Raw genomic sequence first — 10,000 nt, forward strand, 5'->3', positions numbered from 1 at the left:
CTCTGACGCAGCCTGATGGCTCTGCAACCAAATATGTTTACCCCGAGGTCGATGCCAGATTACCACCCCAAGTCCAATGGAAGCTCGATTACCTCGGTACGTCTTATCAAGAGGTTTCTGGGTGACGAACAATCTTAACACCGTCTTACTCAGCTCCTGAATACGCTCTCGACTCAACGTTGTCTGCATCAAACGACCTCTACTCCCTCGGCTGCATCCTGTATGCTGTCCACATGGGAGGTAAACCTCCGTTCACCAACCGCGGATCCATGCAGACTCTGAGGGACAACGCAGAAGGAAAACTTTTAAGACGGGAATGGGCAGCTGGAATGAGATGGGAGAGATGTAGCTCCGAGCTTAAAGATCTCTTACCCCGCCTTCTTACACGACACCCATCCACAAGAATCTCCCTCCTTTCTCTTCCTTCCCATCCGTTCTTCTCATCGCTTGCAATCTCCACACTCAATTTCCTCGATCCGACTACATTTGCATCAAAGCCACGTGAGGAGAAGGCTACATTTTTGAGGGGCTTGGTAAGGGTTGTGCCGACATTTTCTGAACGTTTGCGAAAAGGTAAAGTGTTGCCTAGTCTGTTGGAGGAGGTAAGTCTTCTTTGTCTGTTTGTGATGGACGTTTTTTGTTGGTAGATCATTTACTGACTACGTAATAGATGAAAGACCCGTATCTTTTGCCTTTTATTCTGCCAAACGTCTTTGAAATCTCGAAAGGGTTGAGCAAAGACGAGTTTTCAAAAGTGTTGAATAAGCTCCGACCTCTTTTCACATTGAAGGACCCTCCCCAGAATATGCTGAGTGAATTAACCACATAAATTAAACCAAGTAAGGAAACTAACAAGTTTACAAATAGCCTTACTGGAGCACCTCGGCCTATTTGAAGAAAAGACGACCCCTCAAGTATTCCGCGAAAACGTCATGCCTCTCATCTACAATTCTCTCGAAAGCGAGCACCTTCCCGTACAAGAACGCGTCTTGAAAGCCATCCCTCATCTATGTGAAATTCTCGATTACGGCACCGTACAAAACGTGCTTCTTGTCAAAGTTGCGATTGTGTTTACGCGGACGAGGATATTGAGTGTTAAAGTGCAGACATTGGATTGTTTTAAAGCAATGGTGGGCACATTGGATAAAGCGACTCTGACGAGCAAGTTGGTACCGCTTTTGGCCAAAATCAAGACGAAGGAACCTGCTGTCATGGTAGGTCTATAGTCCTTTTTTGCTTTTTTTTCCTTCGCAAAAAGGCAAATTGAGCTAAGCGAAAGAGTACAGATGGCAACTCTGGCGGTGCACGAAGCTATGGGCGCCAAGGTTGATCGAGAAGCGACTGCAACTCTTGTATTGCCTCAACTTTGGTCTATGTCTATGGGTCCCCGTAAGTATAAGTATCTATTTGGGTATGTCTTGGTCCGTTGGCTAATGCGTATCGCGATAGTACTGAATGCCGAGCAGTTTGGAAAATTCATGGCGTAAGTCACATGGTCATAATAGATCATTACCAAACCTCCCTTGATTATTTACTGACATCACCAATTTGGTTTCAATAGCGTAATCAAAACCCTAGGCGCTCGTGTCGAAGCAGAACACATGCAACATCTCCGAGATGTACATCGTATTGAAGCACAAACAGCCAGCTTGGCAGCTGCCAATGCTGCTGCGCTAAATGGCAGCTCCTTCGGCGGTGCTGGACAGAGTAACGGTAATGGTGGTGGGGACGTCGACTTTGAAGCTCTTGTTAGAGGGAACGGCTCAGGAATGGGATCTTCTGAGTCGGTGATGCCCACAGTCGGAATAACAGGCGTCACGGACCCCTGGGACGATGAAGGCTGGTTGAACGATACCCCATCGACGGCAGCGGCAAATAACAATGATGGTGGATTAGCATCTGCTTTCCCCGGTTTGAGCTTGAGTGTTAACAATACAGGCAATTCGTTCCCTATCACAACGCCAGCTTCTGTGTCGCCTAGGCCTTTGTCGATAAACTCAACTGGTACATCGCTCAAACCGAGCACATCCACCACAATTACCACCGCCTCAATCAAATTGAAGGCCAGGCCTATACCTGCTTCCTCATTCAATTCGGCGGCGTTTGGGTCTTCCACTTCGTCTGGTAGTAACATGTTGACACCCATGACATCGACGGGATTACCTCCGCTACAACCCACCACATCGTCTTTCGCGCCTCTTCAGCCTCAGATTCAACCTCAACCGAGTCGAGCTCCGTCGTATACTTCAAATGTTTCCTCACCAGGATCAGGTCCGAACTACAACATCTCCTTGACCTCGCAATTATCTGCTCAGTCCCAATCTCAATATCAATCCTCGTCGTTGTCGTTCATGTCCCCTCAAATATCACAACCTCCTTCCTTCTCGCAACCAGCACTTGCGCCGGCTCTAGCTCCTCAACAACAACGTCAACAACCACAGCTGCAGGCTCCGGCAGCACTGACATCGCCCCTTGCTCCACAGTCGGTAGTCTCCCCACCACCGGGTTGGTCTACGGGTGTTATGCAGCCGACTGCAGCGCCCAAACCTGTCTGGGGGAAGGCATCAGGAGGAACAGAAGCGTTGGACTGGGGAGACTTGGATCCTTTGAAGTAAAGGTTCGCGAATGAATGATATAATAGATTTTTTTCGTCGGGGCTGTGATGGATCGGGTTGTACTGTATCCATGTAAAGAAGATGGAGAAAGGTATGGTGCAGGATACCATGTTATTATACCCAGTATTGACGTTATACCGAGTATTGACGAGCATAGTAATGCATTTAGATGATGAGCTTTTCATGTGTATGTGTGCTAGTACGAATGAAATCTTACTTAGATCCGTTGCTAATCGAACTAATTTTGTGTAATGGAAAAAGGTATTATTAGAAATGAAATGTTCACACGTCATAAGTTGGCTCCACAAATTTGCCTTCTTTATTGGTGGCGCAACCAAAAACGTCACGCGCTCAAAACTTCATAACATTCCTTTTTACATCCTCATCACTTGCTCACAAGATACTTTGAGATGGCCCCTAAACGATCCGCTCCCACGCCCAAATCCGGCGCTGCCGTTAAGAAGGCCAAGCCCGCCTCCAAAGGCGCTAAACCAAAGTCTACCGACTCCCCTCTCGACACTGTCAAGAACGTTGCTTCCTCTGTCCTCAACACTGTCTCTGACGCTGTCGACGTTGCTGGTGATCTCGTTCTCGACGATGGAGAGCCAGCTGCCGCTTCCGAGGCCCTGGAAGAGACTGTCGATGTCCCTGCTTTGAAGAAGAAGGGCAAGGCTGCTAAAGGCAAAGCTGGAGAAACCGCTGCTCAGGTCGCGGACAAGGTGCAGGAGAGCACAAAGCCCATCAGGGGTAAAGCTGCCAAGGCTTTGAAGGATGCTCAGGAGGTGGATGCGAAGGCTGTTGCTGACAGGGCTACCAAGGCGGCCAAGGACACTGCGGATGCTGTCGGAAAAGCTGCCAAGGACCCGGAGAACAGGAAGAAGGCCGAGGATTTTATGGAGCAAGCTGAAAACGCCATGAAGAAGGTTGCGGACAAGGTTGGAGAAGTCTTGGAAGATACTCTTGAACAGTTTGGCGAAGCGAGCGGTATCACTGAGGTCGCTGAAAACCTCTCCAAGAAGGGCAAAAAGCAAGCCGCGAAGAAGGGCAAGGAGGTCGCTGAAAAGGCTGAGGACGTCAAGGAGACTGGCAAACGCAAGGCTCAAAAAGTTGCTGAAGATGCTGAGCCCGTTTCTAAAAAGACGCGATCCAAGACCAAGAAGATTGTCGAGCCCGAGTCCGAATCCGAACAGGAGCAGGACGACGGGGACGAGGATGTCTACATTCACGGCTTTTCCTCTTCTGATGGCGAAGCCGATTCTTCCGACGATGAATCTGATGCAGAGGACCTTGCGGTAGCCGAAGCTGCTAGAACCGTCGACATGGGATCTTTACCTATGGTCGCCAAGGATGACAAGTCTGTCCAGCAGAGGCTGAAAAAGGCTTCTAAGAAGAAGGCAGGTTGAATCCCATGCTTCTTTTTTATATTGGCTTGAATTGACAATGCGATACAGGATGACAAGAAGGGAACCCTTTACCTCGGCAGGATACCTCACGGTTTCTACGAAGACCAAATGAAGGAGTACTTTTCTCAATTTGGTGACGTTACGCGAGTGCGATTGGCTCGTAACCGCAAGGCAAGTTATCTCTCTCATTTGTTTGGCTGCCGCGGTTTGCTAACAGATACAATCTAGACTGGTGCTTCAAAACACTACGCTTACATCGAGATGTCATCCGAGTCTGTTGCTGAGATTGTTGCCGACACCATGAACAACTATCTTCTCATGGGCCACCTCCTTAGATGTCACGTACGTTTTATCCTCTACCCCCCTCCCTATATATCCGTCTTACACAAAGCCCCCGCTGATTTTTTTTCCCCTTTCTTTGTCGTGAATAGGTCATTCCCTCAGACAAAGTTCACCCCCAACTTTGGGTGGGCGCCAACAAAAAGTTCCGTAAAGTGCCACGTGCTCGAATGGAGAAGATGAAGCATGAAAAAGAACGTACTGAAGAGGAAAAGTCCAAGGCGGACAAGAAATTGTTGAAGAAGGAGAGGCAGAGGAAGAAGAAGTTGGAGGCTGCCGGTATCGATTACGAGTTTGACGGCCATGTAAGTTTCTGTTTTCTGTTTCTGTTGTGGGAACAGATTGGGCGTGAATGCTGACCATTGTGATGCATAACAACAGGCGTAACCCTGTGGTAGTGTTTGGATATTGGATGTGAAGATATACCCACAGTCGCCATGTAATGCGGAAATGTAACTATTCTTGGTTTACTTTTTCTCCGGCTTTAGAGAATAACAATTGCATTCTTTCATATACTGCACAATCAATTTGGAGCGTAACAACCTGATTAATTCTTTTATAGGTATCCCAACAAGCACACGATATATAATTCGTTCTAAATGTTACACTTGATCCGTAAAATGATTAAAATACAGTACACTACTAATTCTTCTTCTTTTCCAATTTCTTGTTCGTGTTCTTGGCCATGTTTTGGGTATCTCGCATTGTCGCCTTTCGATTGTTTTTTTTTTGGTGGATTGGGGCAAATGTTTATTCGTGTCAATCCCTGTGACGACTGATCACTTCTACACCTGCCGCAGAGGATGTCGTCCTATAAAATGGTATAAGCATCAGCCACCCATAGATCTCACTTTACGAAGCCAAGTTTATGCTGTTGTACACACCTTACTACATCATCATCGAAATCCCCATCATCATCATCGTCCTCGTCATCGTCCTCGTCATCGTCCTCATCATCATCCTCTCCCTCTTCCTCTCCCTCCCCCTCCTCATCCTCATCCTCATTTCCACCCCCTTCGACAGGATTTCGGGACTGACCAACCCTCGTCGGATTAACCTCTGCAAACGGATCCGTAAACCCAAACTGATGCAGGTTCGGGCTCGGAGACGAGGCCGCCTTTCTCGACTTGTCGGAAGGGATCACCATCGCTTGCTTCTCCGTCTTCCGATCCGTCATTGGCGATTTGGAAATGGTCATCGTCTTGCCTAGTTCTTCTGCTTGTCTGCTGATTTCCACTGGGCTTATCCGGACGTTATGATGGTCGTGATCGTGATCGTGGTCGTGATCGTTAGAGAGAGAGGGGGAGGATGGCGGGAGATGTACGTCAATCCGGGGTGGTAGGGAGACCACAGGTGAAATGTGGATGGTAGGCGATTGGCGTGGGAGTTCCGAGGGATCCGTCGCAGGTGTTTGAAGATTCGTTTCTTCAACTCCTAACCTTAGCTTGGGTTTGCCCTCACCGCCTGTCGTCTCTGGCATGTCGAACGAAGTTTGCGAGCTTTGTGAGCTTTGGCTCGATGTCAACCCTCCCCCTGTTTCTCCCCCTCCAGCTCCGGGGGACCCAGATTCATGTCCTCCCCCTTCATTCTCCCCGCCACCCGCCTTGTCGCCCACCTGCATCTGCTGTCTCTCCTTCTCTTCTCGAGCTTTCCTCTCCCGCTCTTCCCGCCGTCTCTTCACCCAAGCCATACCACCTCCATCATCTTCATCAACCCCTTGTCTCCTCCCCCCTCTCACCCCTGCCCCTTGCCCCGATGACCCCAAGCCTGCCCCGGACCTTCCGCCCGACACCGCATTGTTACCGACACCGTTAGACGACCCCCATTCGATAAAAGCAGGTTCAAGCTTTTCCCGATACTCTCTCTCCCGCTCTGCAGCTTCGGATGCTCGGCGCGAACCGTATACCCGTCCGTTCAACATCTTCACCGGCCGTCCGGGGGAGGTACCGAGGGAAGAGGAGCCTCGGTGCTGTTCGATAGATGAGTTGCGTCTATGACTACCTGAGACGCCTGGTATTAATTTGGGAGACGCAGGAACGGGTACCTTGCTGCTGCTGCCGTTATCGGTATTGTTCTCTGCCCGACGAGCGGAGAGAAGAGATGTGACGCTTGCGGGTGGAGGGCCTTGCATACTGTTTTTACGCTCCGTCTCGACTGTCCAACGGAACGGCGAGCTGTAACGATAACGATAGCTCAGTTGTCTGTTCCTATACTGGGGGAAAAGGGGCACGACTTACGCTCCGATGAGGCCGCCAGTACTCGAGCTCCTAGCCAAGGGCACACCGGCAGTCAACGCATCATTCTCCTTGTCTTTATCCTTGATTGGATTCTTCCCGCTTAGAAGCTTCTTCGTACCCTTCCAACTGCTTCCCACCGTCTTGCTCCAACTCCTGCCGCTCTTCCCACCCCGCTCCTCTTCCCCTTCGTCGTCTCCCGCATCCTCCTCATTATCGTAGTCATCGTCAACGATTACTTGGTCGTCAGTTCCGTCTCTGTCACCCATTCCCCTCAGCTCCAGCGTCCTCGTCTCCACCCCATTAGGTCCGAGGGTGCTTCTGTACGCAATATTCCGGCCTGTGCTCAAGCTCCGCGGTCTGCGGGGATCCGGAAGTGGAGCGAATCGGATTTTGGGTTTACCTCCTCCAGCCAATCCAGGAGTCGAGGGACGCGAACTGTGCGATTGCTCGGAGGACGGGGGCAGAGCAGGGCCCGGTGAAGGGGGCGGGACGATTTTAGCAGGTGGACGCAGAGAGGCCGTGCTGCCTGAAGCGGATCCGCCGTGTAAAGTATGGAAGGAGAAGGACGGCACTGAATGGCGGTGGGACTGGCCGCCGTTAATGAGGATGCCGCCCTGCGGACGGGAGTCTGCGGTGACGAAGGCGGGGTTGGGGGGGATAAGGAGGGAGGAGTACTGGCTGTCGAGGGACATGGTGCATGGGTGGACTTGAGAAGTGTGGATGATCTAATGTACGGTCTGGTAGCACAAACGATGGTGATGTCACACTGGTGCCAGCCTGCCGGGAGTATTATGTATGTATTTGTCAGCACTGGACACAAGGTGGCGAACGGGAACGCTGCATCCATATCCACCTCTCTCCCCGCTGTACCGTAATAATATTGCTATGGCTTGTGGCGAACTCGAGAACCCTATCGCTCGATGAAATCCCGAATTGCAGCGCCAAGCCACCTCTGCGCGCTGAATCACCATGCTCGACGCGTTATCCGGACTTGCTCCATGCGATTACTGCAGCTTCGAGTCCCTGAATTCCCCGCAGATGCCCGCCCGGTACTAAAGATCCTTCATTCTCTTCCGGCGGCGTCGGTTGTGACTCGATCAAATAGCCGGCAGGTCGATATCACCTCCAACCTCCAACCTCCGCGGAATAATCGTCCGTCGGTCATCTCGCATCTCTCGCTCGTCTCTCGTGCGATCGACAAGCAATCGCCCGTATCGCCATGAACCCTGGCCCAGACCTTTTACTCACCCACTGCTGTGTTACTGTGTACTGCGGACGCGCAGAGCACAGAAGGGCCGCGCACATTCGTCGCCAGTCTGCAAGTCGTACAGCGCAAACCATGACTTCACTCATGACATCGCTAGATCTCTCAGTGGGCAAATTCAGGCACGTATTATCATATCAACGATCACTCCAAACCTTGTCCGTTTTATGCTCACCGCCTCGCCGATGTCACCGCAAGAGCACAACAAAGCAAATAACCTTTTTAAAGGTAGGATGCGTGCATGCTAATTAAGCAACACCATAGAACAACTCAGTTGCGGATATAATTTACCACGAGATATGGACCATGCCTCGGCCACTTGAAAGAGATCACAACTTGAGACCAATTTCATTATTATACGCATGTAAACACTTCCTATATACCCATTCTCTATTTGCAGTCTAGAATTACTATTTTATTTTCCCCGTCAACAAAGTCCTCAGAAATTATACTGTCCCATTTTGATGCCCTTTTCCAGAATATATTCTTTAGGCTTTTTGATCCTCCTCTTTGAATCTTCAGTCATCTCTTGACCCTTACTATAAGTAAATTTCCATCCGCGTCCTTCCATCTTCCTCTCAACCTTCTAGTGTGGTGGTATGATAGTTTGACCCTTACGCTCGAGGAGCACGCCCATTATAATCATGTCCAGCCTCAACAGTGCTAATTTTCCCCAGCAACTCATCAGCAAAGAAATAATACGCAAAATCAACCACTTACTAGTTTCCATTACAGTCATAGTCATAGTCGATCTCAGCGATACGTTTCTGAAGAGCAGCAACGACCGTGTCGAAAGCGCACATTCCATCCTTGTTCCATTCGCACCCTTCGTAACTCTTATCAAGAGGAAGGACGGCATCATTACTGGGTTGGGAGAGAGGGAGGGGTTGAACCAGTCAGCTTTTGTAACAAGACGAGTTGTTAAAAAAAACTAAAACTCACATCATGAACCGCATCTGTTTGCTAGGCGTCTGGTCCGCACACTCTAAAACTTGAACAACCATGTGCGTCCCAAAAGGCACCACCTGCGAAGCCACAAATGAAGACCCTTCCACACGCTTATCGACAGGAAGCGGGCCCGTACTGAAAAGCGCACTCAAGTTGAAAGCGGTAAACGTATCGAGCAAGACGACTTCATGGGTCGCATCCGCATAGATGGATTGGTTGAGCGGGAAGTAGATCGGGTTGCTGTCGAGGGTGGTGTTCACGCTAGAGTCGGAAGAAGTGATAGGCGTCTGGGTGAAACGGGCGACAAACTCTTCGAGGAAGCCTTTACCTTGCGCAGCAGCTACGGGAGAACCGGCACCATTGTTGTAGTAGAAACTGAGATCGTAATAATACTCATAGTTTTTGAAATCTTCCTCGGTGAAAAGACGGCAGAACGCAGAGTAGCCGAGCGCATCAGTCTCATAAGAGCATAGCTGGAGCATAGAAATCACATCGGTCGTGTCAAACTCGACACCGTCAACGTGGCTTTGGAGTCGAGAGACGGTACCGCTGAAAGCCTCCTTGGCGAATGCAGAAGCAGCGGTAGAACCGAGGGAACCGCGGGAGGCAATGTTGGAGTTGGGGCACGTCTCGTATGGCGCACCCGTGTTGTTCACGCCACTTGTCTCCACCATGAGCTCGATGCTCACTTGGTCGAGGTACTCGGGGACGCCAAAGAAGCCAGCAGCAAAGTTTTCAGCAGTCTTGACCATACGATCCTGTGAGGAAACCTGTCAGCTACCTCTGTCACTTGCATCATCACCCCGGAAAACTTACTTGACTCTCAGTTCTGAATACAGGCAAAGCACCTTGCTCAGTAAAGTTGTTCAACAATGCCCCATACTGCTGTCGGAAAGCCACTCCAAGCTCAAAGTTTTGCAACCTTCCAAAAGGAGTCAAGAGCTCAGCGCCAAGCTTATAAGTCCACTTGTTGAGGAAGTCGAGATCGCCCTTGGCAGTGAAGTCCCCATCCTGGGCGGTAGCATTGGCAAGCTTAGCTGCAAAGGTGGAAGGACCAGCGCCAGAAGTGGGGTATCGAGCACCATGTCGGTAGAGCAAGTGTACTTGGGTGATGGAGCAACTGTCAGGGATGAGAGGAGAAGTATCGTTGAGGCCGTAAAAGCTGGAAGGGACAGAGTACCAAGGAGAGAGGTT

The 10,000-nt window shown here is 50.1% G+C and overlaps 4 protein-coding genes across 4 annotated transcripts in view; 2 read left to right on the forward strand and 2 right to left on the reverse strand.

The window, feature by feature from the left end:
• The window catches only part of CNBC1610 (hypothetical protein), a gene marked incomplete at both ends in the record, with an annotated part of 3,382 nt that extends 767 nt beyond the window's left edge, over positions 1-2,615 (forward strand). Inside the window, 6 exons of the mRNA XM_771576.1 lie at positions 1-96; positions 154-602; positions 671-812; positions 868-1,214; positions 1,287-1,483; positions 1,562-2,615. The exon at positions 1-96 is cut by the window's left edge and continues 37 nt beyond it. Of these exons, the coding sequence (XP_776669.1) occupies positions 1-96; positions 154-602; positions 671-812; positions 868-1,214; positions 1,287-1,483; positions 1,562-2,615 (2,285 nt within the window). The remainder of the gene's footprint in view (positions 97-153; positions 603-670; positions 813-867; positions 1,215-1,286; positions 1,484-1,561) is intronic.
• A 410-nt stretch (positions 2,616-3,025) lies between these two features.
• CNBC1620 (hypothetical protein) lies at positions 3,026-4,744 on the forward strand (the record flags this gene model as incomplete). Its single annotated transcript, XM_771577.1, has 5 exons — positions 3,026-4,009; positions 4,067-4,189; positions 4,247-4,360; positions 4,450-4,662; positions 4,739-4,744. The coding sequence occupies 5 exons, from the start codon at positions 3,026-3,028 to the stop codon at positions 4,742-4,744; spliced, it is 1,440 nt and encodes a 479-aa protein (XP_776670.1).
• Positions 4,745-5,116: 372 nt separating this feature from the next.
• On the reverse strand, positions 5,117-7,286 carry CNBC1630 (hypothetical protein; the record flags this gene model as incomplete). The annotated part of the gene is made up of 3 exons (XM_771578.1): positions 5,117-5,168; positions 5,242-6,531; positions 6,595-7,286. 3 exons carry the CDS (start codon positions 7,284-7,286, stop codon positions 5,117-5,119), a joined length of 2,034 nt encoding a protein of 677 aa, XP_776671.1.
• Positions 7,287-8,472: 1,186 nt separating this feature from the next.
• CNBC1640 (hypothetical protein) overlaps positions 8,473-10,000 on the reverse strand; it is a gene marked incomplete at both ends in the record, with an annotated part of 1,926 nt that continues 398 nt past the window's right edge. Inside the window, 4 exons of the mRNA XM_771579.1 lie at positions 8,473-8,521; positions 8,579-8,722; positions 8,801-9,564; positions 9,623-10,000. The exon at positions 9,623-10,000 is cut by the window's right edge and continues 200 nt beyond it. Of these exons, the coding sequence (XP_776672.1) occupies positions 8,473-8,521; positions 8,579-8,722; positions 8,801-9,564; positions 9,623-10,000 (1,335 nt within the window). The remainder of the gene's footprint in view (positions 8,522-8,578; positions 8,723-8,800; positions 9,565-9,622) is intronic.

This window comes from Cryptococcus neoformans, chromosome 3 (genome assembly GCF_000149385.1).
Source record: "Cryptococcus neoformans var. neoformans B-3501A chromosome 3, whole genome shotgun sequence".
Classification (NCBI taxonomy): Eukaryota; Fungi; Basidiomycota; class Tremellomycetes; order Tremellales; family Cryptococcaceae; genus Cryptococcus; species Cryptococcus deneoformans.